This window comes from Mesoplodon densirostris, chromosome 7 (assembly GCF_025265405.1).
Source record: "Mesoplodon densirostris isolate mMesDen1 chromosome 7, mMesDen1 primary haplotype, whole genome shotgun sequence".
In the NCBI taxonomy this organism is placed as follows: Eukaryota; Metazoa; Chordata; class Mammalia; order Artiodactyla; family Ziphiidae; genus Mesoplodon; species Mesoplodon densirostris.
In genome coordinates, this window is record NC_082667.1 from 79,017,621 (window position 1) to 79,034,758 (window position 17,138).

General features: G+C 48.0%; 2 protein-coding genes across 2 annotated transcripts in view; one reads left to right on the forward strand and one right to left on the reverse strand.

The window, feature by feature from the left end:
* LOC132494286 (U3 small nucleolar RNA-associated protein 25 homolog) overlaps positions 1–17,138 on the reverse strand; it is a 720,475-nt gene that overhangs the window by 374,839 nt on the left and 328,498 nt on the right. The window lies entirely within an intron of this gene.
* The window catches only part of LOC132493223 (forkhead-associated domain-containing protein 1-like), a 37,431-nt gene that overhangs the window by 3,360 nt on the left and 16,933 nt on the right, over positions 1–17,138 (forward strand). Inside the window, exon 2 of the mRNA XM_060103546.1 lies at positions 11,791–11,914. Coding sequence (XP_059959529.1) covers positions 11,791–11,914 — 124 coding nt within the window. The remainder of the gene's footprint in view (positions 1–11,790; positions 11,915–17,138) is intronic.

Genomic DNA, 17,138 nt, shown 5'->3' on the forward strand with positions numbered 1-17,138 from the left:
CGAATCCACTTCCCACATCCCTCGAGAAGCCGGCAGTGTCTCTCAGAGTTCAGAGGCCAGATTTGGAGTCAAACAAACAGGGGTCAAGCCCCACCACTGCCCCGAATGACCCTGAGTAAGTGGCTTGACCTCTGTATCCCAGGTTCCTCAACAAAAGCAACCAAAACTGTTAGCAAGGGGCCTACTCCGTGGGGCAGTGGGAGGGTTAAATGGCAAAATGCCTGCAGTGCCTGGCACATCGCAAGCCCTGTTTCTAAGGGGGAAGAATAGGCAGCTCATGGATGGGTGGAAATTCCTCTATTTCTTTCAGGGAGCTTCCTGCCAGCTGACGCCTTCCCCGGTCCTCCCAAAGCCGCCAGCTCTTATGGGATGCGCTCTTCTCTTTGGTGAATACGACTAGGCCACGGCCAAGAAAGGACCCAGATACCTTTTGTGAATGGGCTAAGGCTGGGATTTTCAATAGGAAATTTTTAAACGCACAGAAGTTGCCACTTGGGAAGCACGCAAGCCCTTTCTCAGGGCTTGAAGTGGAAGAAAGGCTGAAGGGCACCGGCTGCTTCTGGCAGGAGAAGCCGCTCAGCTCTCCTGCCAATCAAATCTCCAGCCAATCAAGTCCTGGCTAGGGGGCGTGACCACCGCTTTGCCTTGTGGTCTCAGCCAGGAAAACCCCCTAACCTTCTCTCTGCTTAATTAGCTCAGATCCCTCTTCTTTAAGATGAGAATAAAAATGGCACCTAGCTTGTAGCCTTCCCAATGGGAGCTTGTATACAAAAGCCTTAGCACATAGGACCACAAAGCATTCACCCTCTCCTACCATCGTCATTATCCTCACTATTCTCTTTAACTCACTATCTTCCAAGATTTCCTTGGGCCCAGGTATTCTCAAGATTCTGGCTTCCTCCATGCCACTTGTGTGTTTTGTTTGTTTGTTTGTTTGTTTTTGCGGTAGGCAGGCCTCTCACTGTTGTGGCCTCTCCCGTTGCGGAGCACAGGCTCCGGACGCGCAGGTTCAGCGGCCATGGCTCACGGTCCCAGCCGCTCCACGACATGTGGGATCCTCCTGGACCGGGACACGAACCCGTGTGCTCTGCGTCGGCAGGCGGACTCTCAACCTCTGCGCCACCAGGGAAGCCCCACAATTGGTAGATGTTGTGTAGGAGGAGCGTGGGATGGGAGGGGCTTCGGGTGATGCTCTTCCGCCCACAATGATGAAGTAGAACCATGTGGCCAGGCCTATGCAGCATACGGATAGAAGAAGGCTAAAGAAAAAGACCCTCCCACACCCCCTTCATCACATCCCAGTGTGTTCAGTAAAGTTCAGGAAAAGCAGGTGCACAGGGGCCAGGCTCTGCCCTTCAGTGCCCAGTTGCCCACTGACGGAACTTAATCCAGGAAGGAATTTTGCAGCAATGTTCAAACTGGGGTTCCCTTGAGCCTTTGGGTGCCATGAAAAGGTGTGACTCTCAAAGCACACACACCTTTCTCCCGCCAGAGAAGCTCTCCATTATCTTATACCCCAAGTTCCTCATGGGATTTTGCTTGGATAAACGGTTCTGCAAAAAAAGAGGCAGGGGATGGGGTGGGAGAGAAGAAGGCTGTTGGTTTAAAACTAACCCCTGCTTTATAATATCTGGGAATTTGGATAGTGATTGTCTCAACTGAGTTTGTGATAAATACTGAGTGGCTGCAGGCTTGAGGCCTTCTCCACGGAAAACGCCTGGAGGGCAACTGTCAGTTCAATACGGGCCCATCAGCCTTCACGGACAGTCCTCTGAGGGTAGAGTTAGCATCCTTCTGGGAGAATGGAAGAGTCTTGTAAGCACCTATGCCCTGTCCCAAAAGACAGCCTTATTTCCTCCCTGAGTTTTGTGACTACCCGGTAGGGTTGCCAGATTTTGGGGAAAACAAACAAACACAAAACACGATGGCCAGTTAAATTTTAATTTCAGATAAACAACAAAAGCTATTCAGTATAAATGTCCTAAATATTACACGGGGCATATTCACACTCACAAATTTGTTGGCTTCATTCTGAAATTCAGATTTAACTGGGCATCCTGTATTTTATCTGGCAACCCCTCCAACATTTACTGAGCACCAACTAGACACCAAGCAGGGAGGTTCTGAAGCAGGTGTCGCAAGATGGCAGCCCACAGATATATTCCATTTGGCTCATGGGATTTTTTTTTAAGTTACATTTCAAAATAGGGCAGTTTCCTGGAATACTCTGGATTTCCAGCTTCTCTGGGAAACTTGGAAGATCTGGCGACCCTAGGCCCACAGACCCACAAGCCACCATCACAAGCCTCCATCTTCCAGGCCCCTTAGAAAGGCGCTGGGCTCGTGTGTTTGCTGCTGTCCACCACCACCCCAGCTCACTTCACCCACTTCTTTTACTTTCCTGGCCGCTGTAGGAATCCGGTTGGCGACCCCAGTGGATGCTCAGGGCTCTAGGAGAACGTCTCCTTCCTGACACCACTGCACATTCACCTGCGGAGAGTCAGTCTGCAAGGGAGACCCCAGTTCCCTCTCACTTTTGTGTCTCCAGTGCCTAGGGGATGCTCTTTCTTGGATGAGCTGCCCCTGAGGTGCACGGTCTTGAGCAGATCAGGGTCAGCAATAGTAATCAAACCCCAGGGGAGCAGCAAGCTCCAGGTTTTCAGTGATGCTGGCTTCCCAACAGGCCCCTGTAGTCCCTGCCAGGGAGGTTAGCCACTGGGGCTTTCAACATTTCCACTGGGTGGAAAGCCACTGGACATCTACAGCCTCTTCCACTGATCTAGGAGGCTCTGCTTCCAGCTAAAGCAGATCTGTCCTCCAAGAAGAATACAGTATCCTTCATAGCCTTCTTGGTTGACCACCTCCTTCTCTGCTGGAATCTGGAACAGAGATTCCCTAAAAGGTGCAGCAGGACAGTGTAGCGTTACCCCAAAGCCACACCCCCTTCTGCAGACCTCTATCCTCACCTCCTCACCTAGGAAGGCTCAACATTCCATCCAAATGGGTAGCATCTGAAAGTTGAGAAAAATCCATTTTTCTCTGATGCAAAAGGCAAAGAAGAACATAAGCTACATTTTGTCAATATTCTTTCTGTGTTAAAGAGACGAATGTTTGTAGAGCTGATGAAGAACTCAAAGATGCAGAACTCACATTTGCAGGTGAGCCAGAAGAGAGAAGAGAGAAAACCCTAGGACGTCAGCAGGAAGCCCAGTGGACAGTTATCCCACATCTATTATGTATTGAGCATTTGGCATGTGCCGGGCACAGAGCCAAACACTCGACGTGCAGTATCTCTTTTAAGCTTCACAACAACCCTATGGGGTGGGTGTTGTTATTATACCCAATTTACAGATGAGGTGTCTGAGGCTCAGAGACTTTCTTTGTCCAGAGCCACACAGCTCGGTAGGAGAGCTGGGAATCAGTGCAGATCTGACACCCAGGTGAGTGCTAGCTTTTAGTCCTTTAGTTTATAAACCTCCAGGTAATAAACCTGATACATTTCCAGTGGCATTTCTCTGAAATTTCAAGGAAGCATCCTCTAGAATTCTCTTCAAAGTTGAGAATTAAGACTATGAAATCTTGAACATGTTGAAACATTGCCATTGACAAATCAGCCCTGGAACTGCAATTAAGCCTGTCCACATTCCCACTTTGCAGACAGTAGAGGCGAGCTCTCAGGAAGCTAGAAAGCCAAACACATTTTGGTTGAATATGAGAGAGGAGACATTCAAGTTTGATAAAAGGCCACAGTCATGCTGAGGCAACCAAATTATCATGGGAAGAAACGAAGATATTCTAGGTGAGGGATATATTTGGAAAATAGAAGCTTCTCAACCAGCATCCTTGTGCTAAGACCAGAAGGTGGTTACTCCCCAGAGCAGGATGTTAAGAGGATAGAGAGCATCCTGAGGGCCCCACTTGATCTGAGACGTTTGCCACCCTGCAAAGTGGAAACGACTGGAAGTTTGTTACTTATTCACTCACATATATGACTAAGCTGGAAGGAGGCAGAAACTGCCGTACATCTAGGTTTTGTCAGAGGACCACCTGGGGATGTGAAATGGCAGAGGAGATGTTGGGATGGGTCCCGGATGTTGTGGGAACATTGTGCTTCTCTGAGATGTGAGACACCCTGGAACTTCATGCTGCCTCTGGCTTTAACAGAAGCGGGGCAGATGGTGCTTCGGCTAAGAGCAAAGAGCCAGCTTCCCATTCTCCCTGCCCTCCAGCCTGAGCTTAGAAGTTTGGTGTGTAGGATCTCCTCAGTACAGAAAGGTTTCCTCCAGGTTCCTTGCCAAGTGTACCTTGGGCGACTCCTTCCCCAAGAGTGGGCCTTGGGCTTCCCTGGTGGCGCAGAGGTTGAGAGTCCGCCTGCCGATGCAGGGGACACGGGTTCGTGCCCCGGTCTGGGAAAATCCCACATGCCGTGGAGCGGCTGGGCCTGTGAGCCATGGCCGCTGAGCCTGCGCGTCCGGAGCCTGTGCTCCGCAATGGGAGAGGCCACAACACTGAGAGGCCCACGTAGCGCAAAATAAAACAAAGTGGGGGGAGGGGGCTTTTTTAAGGATATAGGGGTGAGTGCCTCATAGAAACTGGGAGCTGAAAGAGAGCCTGGCCTCGAAATAGAACTGGTAAGCCATCAGATCTCAGGCATCATCTCTTTTACACACACAAGCATGCGCACACGCACACACAGGCCGTACCTCCTCTCTGTGTCTCTGTGTGGCTCCCCTGATCTCTGCTCTCTCCAGTCATGTGACAGGAAGGAATGACCTCACGGTCCCCCAGTTCAAAGGACCAGCCTAGGCAGCAAGTAGCATCTTAGAGCCCATAACCCCAAATCCTGGGAGTGACCATCTTAAAAGCCCAGCCCGTGCCAAGTGCCCGATCAGCTATGACCAGGGACAGAGTCACACACATGGCTGCCAGGATCCAGGAGTAGTGCTCAGAAAAGGGTTAGACAGACCCCCTAGAGTATGCTGCATTTTACCCTCCTAAGACATCAGAGACATAAGGCATTCAGTTCAGTAACAGCTTTTCGAGAGAAAGTCCATCCCAATGAAATTGCCTATAATCAGAAACTCCTGGTTCAAAAAAAGATGCAAATGTAAGAAGAAAATGTAAACTGTGTATCTGGAAGAGTGTACACCAAAATGTGAATAAGGTTACCTGTGGGTAGTGTGATAATGGTGGATCATTTTACCTTCGTTTTGCTCACATCTATGTGTGTATATAAATATTTTTTACAACAAAGATTTTATTTTGAGTAAAAAAAAATGCCATTTGAGAAATATTTGGGGATCTCCCTACAATTATAGAGTTTGCGCATTTGTTGCTCTTGCTTGTTGTAGGTTGGAGCCAGAAAAGGCACCCCAAAGATGGACCAAGGAAGAGAGATGCTGAAGAGAGAAATGTCCAGCAAATCCAGCCAGAGCCTTCTGTTTTCTAAACCTGGTGGAAGGAACTAGAAACGTCGTCCCGCTGGGCCTCGCGTGATCCTCCGTGAGTCAGTGTAACTCTTCTGCGTCAAACTACTAAGATGCTTTTTTAGGACATTAAAGGTTGCTACCCTAGTGTGTTGCTTCCTAGACTGGTATTTTGCACAATACTGTATTTTGGAGTGTGTGAGGAGAGGGGTTCTTTTCACAGATATTATGAATGTAAACATACGCAAGCGTATGAAGAATAAGTTTGAAATTCAGACTCCTAGGCCTGGTAGATGCAATTATGTGTTTGGGTAGTGACAAACCCAAATGTCACACCTCCAAGGAGCTCTGAGAAGCCCGCAGTTGAGAAAACCCAGGGCGTGTACTGGGGCCACAGGACAGAATGGTAACCTCAGGGCTGTTGGGGCCATGGTATAGTGCATTTATATCTGAATTGATTATAATAAATGTGAACAGCAACCAGTTTTATCGCTTCCATAACAGTGAGTCATGTTTATATGGCGCTCTGCGGTGTTCAAAACACTTCTCGTCTCTCTCTCGTCTCTCCTCTCTCAAGCCCTGGGAGGTAAATAGCATTATGTTCCCCATTTTACAAATGAGGAAGCTGAGGCCCAGAGAGGTTAAATGGCCCATCTAAAGTCACACAGCTAGTAAATTCAAGAATTGGGTCTGGAACCCAGGTTTCTAACTCCATCTCACGCTGCCCATTCTGCCGCACCAAGACAGCCCAGTAGGTCAAGTCCCAGGCCATCAGGACAGACCAAGTACCCAGTCATCAAAGAACACACACTGCCCAGGTGGACACACCCCTTTCCCGTGGTGTTTGAAGAGACCCTCATTTTTGCCTTCTCTCCAGCCATCTGTTCTCTCCCTGCCTTTCTTGTACGGCCAGAGACCACCAAACAAAACAGGAGGAAGAGCCAGAAGCCATGAATATCATTTATTTTTTATTTTTAAAAAGGCACAATAAAAGTATTTTGATATTTTAAAACCAAATGCATCCTTTATACTGATTAAAACTAGAAGGAAATGGGAAAAATGATTTGCATGATCTTCCACTAAAGGTACTTCTTGCACAGTGAGAAGGGCGAGCATCACCTGACCTTAAAAATAATCTTGAAAATCCCAGCAGTTTTCCATAAAGAACGTATTACTTATACTGTACCATATCCCCAAAATCCAAAACAGCAATCTCCAGCACCAGAAAAGATCACTTGGTCAGGCAGTAGTTAAGTAGCTGGCTCATGTTTGGAAGCCAAATTGTGTGGGAAAAAAATACTTTGGTTGTGTACAAATATTTGAATTTGCATAAATTAAATGTAATGCCTATGTGACTCCACTGTATTTGAGGTCTTTCAAAGGACGTGTTAATCTTTATCATATCAACATTGCAGCACACAATGTCAATGTCCTTTCTTCACTCCTTGAACTAGATGGTTCTTTAGGTGTCTCCTCAGCCACACACCCCTTTCTCTGAGAATGCACATTCCCCAACCAGGTTTACCCTACCTACTGCTGCTCTCTTGGCCACACCTGACTGCCTGATCAGTAGATATTCTACCCAAGCCAGACCAATCAGGTTTCTCTTCTAACCCAAGCTGGGCCAATCAGCACCTGTGCCCTTGATATTTGGAAGTGGGACACGGAGTTACCACACAGGTCATTAATGGCCCGGAGCTGAAAGTCTTGATGCAGTTCCCAGCTGGGGTGGCCATTTCTCCCACTGTGTTTGGAGAAACAAAGCCAGTCTTAGAAAGAGATGGCCAGGATAGATAAGCAACAGGTAGAGACAAGAAACCAAGACCCAGGGAATTCCCTGGCGGTCCACCCTGCGCTTTCACTGCCAAGGGCCCGGACTCAATCCCTAGTCAGTTAGCTAGGATCGCATAAGCCACACTGTGTGGTAAAAAAAAAAGAAGAAGAAACCAAGACGACCCCCAGAGAGACAGTGCAGCAGACACTACAAGCCCCTTAGTCATTGCCTCCCTCTACTGTATAAGCAGCACGCGAAATTCCCTCATTTCCCAGCCTCCCTTGCAGCTAGACCTGGCTGTGTTGTTCAGTTCTGGCCAGTGACATGCAGGTGAAGGCCCTGGGCAGGGCTTCCCTCCTGGAATTAAAGGCAAGGCTTTGCTAGGAGAAAGTTTTTCTCTTTGTCCCTTTGCCTTGTCTCCTTTTCCTCTCCTGGAGCTCGGACTTGTTTTTTTACAAAGAAATTATCTAGAAATAATTACACTGATGCATCATGCTCTTGCCTCCCCTACCACTGGAGCTTCACTTATAACTGAAGAAGAATATTTTATAGCAAGGCATATATGAACCAGAGGCTCCATCGGTTTGAACTCAAATCGAGTTTCATCCACTGACAGTTTAGTTTCTTAACTATTCTACTGCCTGCAGAGCATTCCACCAGAAGTATAAGCCACATGGCAGGTTGATTTATGGTTCTGATTACTTTATGTGTTTTCCCTGGTCCCCGAAGGTGTGTGCATAATGATTTGCTCTCAGAGATCTTCGATCTGCTACACTATCACTAGAAAATTCTTACCTCCATGTGCTCTTATACGCCTGTGCTAATTAGAAGCCAAATTATCATCCTGAAACAATCACTCCTCCTAGCACTCTTAACTTTCTTATGATTCAGTGCCCATTTTATTACACAGCTTAACAGACATTAAACATCTTGGAATTTATGCCATTACAAAGAATATGGATATTTATTTTGATAGTAAAATTATCAAAGAGGTTTGAAGACTCTTTGGAGTTTTCCAGCAATCCGAAATCCTAAAACTCTGACACTCAGATTGAAATATTTTCAATCTGTCAAAACCACTGGAGTCTTAGAGGGGAACATATGTTTTCCCTTCTGGAAGTTTGTCTCTGTGTGTTCTATCTCTGGTATCATGCAAATAAAAGCATTAAGCTGAGAAGAGCTTACAAACACTTTCAGTGTTCCAAGGACCTTTTATGGAAAAGTTGTATTTCCCCCCAACAGAGAAAAGTAAGATGTGAAAGAATTTTTTCACTCAAAGTTTCCAAAGCACAAACATGCAAAAGTATAGCCTTGGGGAGAGTGGGGGTCAGAGTGGCCTGTGTCCCCGCAACTTCTAGCATAGACCCCCCCCAATAATGTCTCAGGTGCCCCAGGGAAAAAGTAAGTGTAACTGCCCCAAATGTCCTAGACTCTGAACCATGATGGTGCATGAAACGAGTCAGAAAACTTGTGAGACCTTGACGTATCTGTTAATTCTACCAGAGTAATAATGACAAGATTTCCAAGGACACAAACCAAGACCAAAGGCTGTGAGCGCCATCTGGTGGCCATATCAGCACGCCCGAACTCCATTACCTGGGCATGCCCACCACCTCCCCCCAATCTTTTTTTTTTTTTTTTTTTTAGTGTGATGCCCGCAACCTGGTCTGATGGTAAACAGGGAAATTCCTGTATTTCTTCTTTTGGAGGGATTATTTTTATTTAAGACACCAAGTCTCTATTTACTCTTATAACAGTTATCTTTAATTTAATGCACGTTTTTAAGTTTAAAAAGGGAGCTGCTTCTACGAAAAATGCTAAGAAATTATAGTGGGACTAGCCAAGAGACATGGGAAAAATAGTGAAAGTGGTATATGAATGACTGAAGTTTAGGAACTCTCTTCGGGTGGGGTTACCAGATAAAGTAAGGACACCCAGTTAAATTTGAATTTTAGAATTTCGTTTTAGTGTGTGTCCCAAATATTGCATGGGACACTTTGCACTAAAATATTATTCATTATCTGAAATCCTATTTTAAGTGAACATCCTTTTTTCCTCCCCTAAATCTGGCAACCTTACCTTAGGAGAACAAAGAAATTGCACACAGGACTTCCCTGGTGGTACAGTGATTAGGGATCCGCCTGCCAGTGCAGGGGACACGGGATCGAGCCCTGGTCCGGGAAGATCCCACCTGCTGTGGAGCATCTAAGCCTGTGCGCCACAACTACTGAGCCCTCGTGCCACAACTACTGAAGCCCGTGTGCTTAGAGCCCAGGCTCTGCAACAAGAGAAGGCGCCACAATAAGCCTATGCACCGCAACAAAGACCCAACACACCAAAAATAAATAAATAAATAAATAAATTTTATTTTTAAAGAAAGAAAAGAAATTGCATCCTTCTCCTTGTCACCTCCGTTTTGATCTATCAAAACAATCTAGTGGGGCTTCCCTGGTGATGCTGTGGTTGACAGTCCGCCTGCCGATGCAGGGGACGCAGGTTCGTGCCCCAGTCTGGGAAGATCCCACATGCTGCGGAGCGGCTGGGCCCGTGGGCCATGGCCACTGAGCCTGCACTTCCGGAGCGTGTGCTCCACAACGGGAGAGGCCACAACAGTGAGAAGCCCGCGTACAGCGAAAAAAAAAAAAAAAAAAAAAAAACAAGCTAGCTCTTGTCCTGTCTACGGATTGCTTGACATTTATGCCCCAATAAACGTGTCCCTGTGGGAGTACTGAGGCCTGAAATCTGAAAAATCACAGGGCAAAGGCCCACAGTGCACCTTGAGGTGGGAATGTCCGGGCCACTCAGAACAAGCAGTCTGGCCACATCAGACCGAGAGGGAGGGGGTTCTGGGCCCAGCTCTCTTTCCCGGCCTCTCGGGTACCTGCTCTGTGGAGGCCGAGGCCTGGCAGCTACTTTCGGGCGCTTACCATCGTTGCATTTGATGGAGAGCCTTCTGCACCCCACGTGTAGACCTAGACCCCTGGAGGGGGGCCCGCCCTTGAGGGGGCTCTGATCCATGGACTTAGAGGGTGCTCACAGCAGCCATAGATAGAGCCGGCCTGTGGTGCTCCCACCCACGATTCCTGTATTTCCTTTATTTTTTTATTATTATTATTATTTTGTGGTACACATGCCTCTCACTGTTGTGGCCTCTCCCACTGCGGAGCACAGGCTCCGGATGCACAAGCTCGGCGGCCATGGCCCACAGACCCAGCCGCACCGCGGCATGTGGGATCTTCCCGGACTGGGTCACGAACTCGCATCACCTGCATCGGCAGGTGGACTGTCACCCACCTCGTCACCAGGGAAGCCCCTGTATTTCCTCTTAATAACAACCACACTGGCGTTTAAGTGAGCCTGGCAAGGCTTACAAATGCACACATAAAGATTACCAACTACCTTCCCCAGAGACGGACGAGGGAAGTTGAAGCTAAAACACACCGTGAGGGCTTCCCTGGTGGCGCAGTGGTTGAGAGTCCACCTGCCAATGCAGGGGACACGGGTTCGTGCCCCGGTCCGGAAAGATACCACATGCTGCGGAGTGGCTGGGCCCCTGAGCCATGGTCGCTGAGCCTGCGCGACCGGAGCCTGTAATCCGCAAAGGGAGAGGCCACAAGAGTGAGAGGCCCGCGTACCGCCAAAAAAACCCAAAATAAACCCAAAATAAAAAAAAAAACACCCCGTGGGTATTCGGAGGAGAGGACCGTCATAGCTCATCTCCCTGTGCCGTGTGCCAGGCTTGATCTGATCACTTGTACACATGTTAACTTATTAAAATACTTCTAACAATCCTATCAGGTTGGGACTACCATCACCCCGCGTGCAGACTGAACAAAAAGAAACAGAATATGGTGTCCTCCTTGTGTTCACAAAGCCCGTTAACTGGCAGAGACAGGACTTGAAGGCCACAGTCCGGCTCCCGAGCCCATGCCATGCTTTACAGCCTCCAACTTCTCACGCTCATTCCTAGAGCCACCTGGGAAGGAGGAACCAGGCAACTAAAGACTGGGTTTGAATCAGACTCCACGTCTGACCAGCCGCGTGATCCCGAGCAGGGGGCCTCGCCTCACTGAGTCTCAACCTGGCTCCCTTGCAAAATGGGCACATTAATTGGAACGTCAGCCTTCAGCAACGCTGTGACGAGTATCAGTGTAGCATGTGTGAATGGGCTTTGTAAACTTTGGAGTGTTCAGTGAGGTATAAACTACCCTCTATTCTCATTAGAGGGAACTCATTTCATAACCTGCTCCCGGCTCTTGAACTTTGCTGTGCATCCAGTCAGTGCTGGATGATCTGGAACCAACAGCTGGTCTATTTATGGCTGAAAACCCACAGGTCATAGGAAGACAGCAGCACCGTAGCCCCTGGGTGGCCACAAAGATAAGGTTCGTGTCTTGAGGACCGATGACATGGTGGTCACTGAAGGAACAGGCCCCTACTGCCCCTTCCACTAGTGACAGCTGAAAACCTTGGTTTCCCCAACACCCCGATCCAAGATCAGCCCGACTCTTTGCCCAACGTTGGAGAAGTGCCGGCGTGTGCTGCAGGCCTGGCTGGCCCCCTCTGACTGTGTGTTGCCTCTTTCCACAGATCAGTGCCCTACAGCAAGGCTACAACCAGGTGCTGTGCCAGAACCTGCCTGAGAGAAACTTAGAAATCACCTCCCTGAAGCACGAGGCCAAGAACTTAAGGAGGGAGACCGCCATCACGTCAGGTGAGGCCCTTGTGCATTCAGGCCCCAGAGCTTCTGCCCTGCCCCTGCAGACATCACCAGGAGGTGAATCAACTGAAAAGTTAGAAAAAAGAAAAGGATAACCAGCTCGAAGCCCTCAGCTCCAGAGTGAGTGTCGGGTCATCAGCAAATTGTAGCTGCGAAAAGCAGACACAGTGGAGTCACATGACACACGGTGGTGAGATGAGGCCAGTGCCCAAGGACACAGGGAGGGTAGTTGCTGGGCAGGTGGCCAACTTCTCTGAAGCCTTTCAAAGGACAGCATGTATGTGGCTCAGAATAAGCATAATAGATTTTTAAATCCAGCAAACATTTTCTAACCCCTATTATAAATGAGTTTGTTTAATCCCAGCAACAAACACACCTATGAGCATATATTGCCATTGCAAAGTTTAATATTAAGCAGAATACGATCTCTCTGTGAGCAGGGATGACCACACGGCTGCATCGTGGTCCCAGCACCACTGGTTCTCATAATTGTCTTCAAAGCAGAACGTTTGAAGATCCAGATGCAAACACGCAGACTCTCATTTCTTCCTTAGACTTTAGTGTGTAGAATGTCTCTATGGAAGATGAACGTGGTAGGCAAGCAAAGAGCTTTTTACATGTAACTTTGACTATTTGCAAATCTTGCCTTCAATGCTAACTTTAGAATCCTGCCTCTATAGGATAAGATTTCTCAGTATTTGCATGATGTGCCTGTTTCTGTGAGTCAAGGTAAAACCTCAAAAGCTTTCATCTCAGGTGGCAACTCAGAGATTCCCAGAGGCTACCCGATAGCTAGGTCTGCATGGGGGTGGGGTGAGAACAGATCTTGAGGTTCCAAGGAAATGGCACAGTAAGTAATACCTGGTATGTATTACCATACCCAGTTTGGAGCTGGTGAAAGGCACTGCATGAGCTTTGGGATCAGACAGACCAGGGTCCAATCCCAGAGCTTTCTTTTACTGTAACTTATTTGGCCTCCATTTCCCCATCTGTGAAATGGGGATGACAAAATCATTTTGCGAGAAGTGGGAGGCTGGTTTTCGTTGTGCTCTTCTGCCTCTGCCCGAGGTCGGCTGCCTGGCCAAGCCCTCTGCATTCGTTTCTCCCAAGCAGAGTGTCTTCCCAGGCATGTGCTATAGCTGTTTAATGTGGTGTGTGTGTGTGTGTGTGTGTGTGTGTGTGTGTGTTGGGGACGGGAAGGGGATGCAGAGCTGGTGCTAAGTAGAAGGAATCTGCAAAGACAGCACCTGCTTGGCTCTTCTACCTCCTGAAATGCATTTGGATGATTTATGTCCCCGTTTCCCCTTCCTCATTGACCTTGGAATGAGGTCCCTTCTCCTCTAGACTGTGCTGGCCAATAGCACAAGGGCTCATCACCACCAAGGGTACTGCTCTTGTGAACGTTTGAGATGACTTTTTTTGAATGACATACATCGTGTGTGTTAATTTTAGAAAAATAAGTAGATGACATTGAGAAGAAAAAATAAAAAGAGAGGAGAGGAAATGCTACCTTGAGAAATCAGTGTTAATATGTTCATGTCTGTTTTTCCAGTCTTGCTTCTATATATTGCCTAGAAATCAATCAATCAATCATTTGATAGTGAACTTATACTATGCACATTTAAAAAATTTTTAAATCCTTATTATTTTCCCATTCTAATAAATCAACGCTCTTATCATTCGTCTTAAAAGCTACATACTTTCTCCTGGATGTACCCAGTGTTATAAAGTGGTCTGCTGTTCTAAACAACACTTGGGTTGTTTCCTCTTTTTTTTTCTTCCACTGTTACTGACAATTCTGTGAAGAGCATCCTTGAAACTACAGATTTACTTATTTCTCCAGTCATTGTCCTTAAGGTACATGCCTAAAGTGGGAATTGCTGGGTCAAAAGAAGGCACATCCATCCTTATGCCCTTAATGCCTGTTGCCAAGCCGCCCTCGGGCAAGACAGCTCCGTTTACCCCTCCACACCAGTCGGGGCAGTTGCGTCTTTGAGATGCAACCTGCACAAAAGCCCTAAGATGGACCCCAGCTCACTGGCTCGGCCCCCTCCACCCTCACCGGTCACAGCGTGAAAACATCCCAATTCCTGCACCCTAAGTACCCGGAGTCTACAAAGCTGGATTTCCCCTGCAGTGAAGTTTGCTGGCTTTTGAAGAGGAATTTAGATGCTCTATTCCTCAGAACTCATGAGAGGGGTGAACTGGGAACGACTGCAGGATCCCGTGCTCCCATCACACAAATGGTCTCGCCTCTCAGAATTCAGAGGTGTGATTGGGTTATACAGCAGGAAACACTCCTGGGCGTGAACACAGGTACTTGGGACCCCCAGCCAAGCCCCCGTGGCCTTGTCCTTTTTCTCCACAAATTTCCTCTCCTGGAGCTCGGACTTGGAGCTGGAACAGCCATGTTGGGGATCACCAGGTAACAAGCAAGAGACCAAAGCCCACCTCAAAGGACAGTGGAGTGGAAAGACATGAAAAGCCTGGGTGGGAGCCTAGTGGCATCACTGTGCTCTGCACTGTACCTGAACTGCCTACCTCTGTACATCCTGTTGTAGAAATAAATCAATCCTATCAGTTTCAGCCACTGTAGTCAGATGTACCTGTTTGGGCTGTGGAGCCAACCACTCAAAAGTTAGTGACTTAAAATGGCAACTATTAGTTCTCAGGATTCCAGGCGTCAAGCTGGCCACTTGCACTGGTCTGGTTGGTTTGGCTGGGCCTCGTTTAGGGTGGCTTCGTACATGCCAGCCTGGTCATTGCCAGGCAAGCTGGGTTAGGACAGTGGTTCTCAACTGGGGGCGATTTTGCCACCCAGGGGGCATTTGGCAACGTCTGTCCAAATGCATGTGGCATGTGGGATCTTCCCAGACCAGGGCACGAAACCATGTCCCCTGAATCGGCAGGCAGACTGTCCACCACTGCGCCACCAGGGAAGCCCCAGGTGGTTCTTATCGGCCAACTTGGGGAAAACCTTCTGCTAAGACTTTGTGGCTGAAAATGTAGTCTGCAGAGCTGTGCTATCGGTACCAGCTGGGAGCTGTTCAGAAATGCAGAATCCCAGGCTCCCCCAACCCGAGACCTGCTGAGTCAGAATCTGCATTTCAACAACATCCCCATATGATCTGTGGACAGCTTTGAGTTGAGATGCGCCACTGTAAAGTATCCTCTAATTGGCTGGTTTCTGGAAAACTAAGTAGCCGTTTTGGCCATGTGTTTCCCCTGATATGCATGAAGAGAAAGCAAAAGACTGAAATACTATTGGTTGGTCTTGCACTCACTTAGACACAAATCAGGACCCGCAGTAATGACTGGGATTTGTATCAATAAAATCAGCTGTGGTATATAAACAAAGTACTATTTCATCCAATATGTCATTAGTACCGAGAATGAGAAACCCTGGTCTAGAAAGGCCTCAGCTGGGACGTCTGATTCTGCCTGGTGTGGTCCCTCATCACCCAGCAGGCCAGACCAGGCCACGTGTGGTGGGTACAGGTTTCCAAGAGCAACAGGAGAGAGAAAGCCTCAAAGCACACTTTTCAAGTCTCCACCTGCCATGTGTTTGCCAACATCTCATCAGACAAAGCAAGCCACATGGCTAGAGTTCATTTGGGAGGGGCTCCAAATTTTTACCATCTACCCACATCCAGGTTTCTGTTATTTAAAGCTGAAGGCAGCGGGCGCCCAGAGCGTTAACGGGCGGAGGCGGGGGCGGGGGTGTGGAGTTGGGAGGTCAACTGGGCCTCCTGGTAGCCTCCCTGAGTTCAACCAATCCAGTGAGGAGAAGCCGTGGGCGTGGCGAGCTCCGCTGCCAGAGCGGCGTGAAAAATTTCCCAAGGCAGAGCGAAAACCTTTGCTGAGCGACTGAGCATGCCCGCTGGTGAAAGGTCCAGCCCAACTTTCACCACATCCCAGACTCCAGAGGGACTTTTCTGAAACCCAGAGAATTGACCATGTCCTCAAACAGCTTAAAAATCTTCCATGGCTCCCCCGTGCCTCCTCAGGAAAAAAAAATCACACTTCAGTGGGTTTTTTATACTTCATCCTCAACCAATTTCTTCAGCCACGTCTCCCACTACTTTTGCAAGAACTCTTTTGCTCCACGGATGTTGAAAACTTGCAGCTTCTCATACATACCATGTTCTCTGTGCACACAGGTTCACCTACCTGCGATTCTCTGCCCAGGCCCTCTCTACCAGGATAATTGCATCTGTGCTTTCTAGGTCTATGAAGACAGTCATGCTTCATCCCTCTGGCATAGCTCTTTTTTTTTTTTTTTTTTTTTGCATCTTTGTTGGAGTGTAGTTGCTTTACAATGGTGTGTCGGTTTCTGCTTTGTGGCAGGGTGAATCAGTTATGCATGTGCATGTGTTCCCATGTCTCTTCCCTCTTGCGTCTCCCTCCCTCCCGCCCTCCCTGTCCCACCCCTCTAGGTGGTCGCGGGGCGCCGAGCTGATCTCCCTGTGCTGTGCGGCTGCTTCCCACTAGCTATCTATTTTATGTTTGCTGGTGTATATGTGTCCATGGCATAGCTCTTCTTATTTTGTGTTGTGAATATACTCTATGTGCTCACATGTCTTATCTTCACTAGAATGTGAGCTACTTGAGGACAGGGGTCTTGGCGTATTTTATACCTGTATGGAACTCTAAGACCTAGCAGGGTGCCTGGCACAGGATAGATACTCAATAATTGCTTATTGAATAAATGAATGGATTATGAGCTCCATGAAGGAAAAAAAAAAAAAAGCTGAAGGCATTCCAACTGATGCAGAAAGTTGCCCTGATTCCTGATGACTTTCTGGTTCTTGGTTTCTTTTCTTGGAAAGGCCCATTCCAATGCCTGCCCTTGGGTTCCACTAGGACTTTTTGTATCATTCAAGATTCTCTGGTTGCAACCAACAGAAATCTCCTGTGGCTAACTTAAACAGAAAAGGAGTTTACTGAAAGGAAATGCGGAAGGTTAGAGAATCAAAGGGCAAGCAAAGCTGAGGAGTCTGGACAGGCAGGAGCCATCTTTTCTTCCCCGTAGATGTCCCCTTTTTTGCTTCAGCCGGTTTGAGTTTCTGTTATTTGCAACCAAAATGGCATTTACTAAGACGCTCTGCACAGCCCCAACTGGTAGCTCTGAGAAGCTACCAGCGACCTTTCTTTCCCCTGACGTTGCACCAAGGGACAGCAAGTACCTGCAGTCCCCCCCCAGAACTCCCAATCTTCT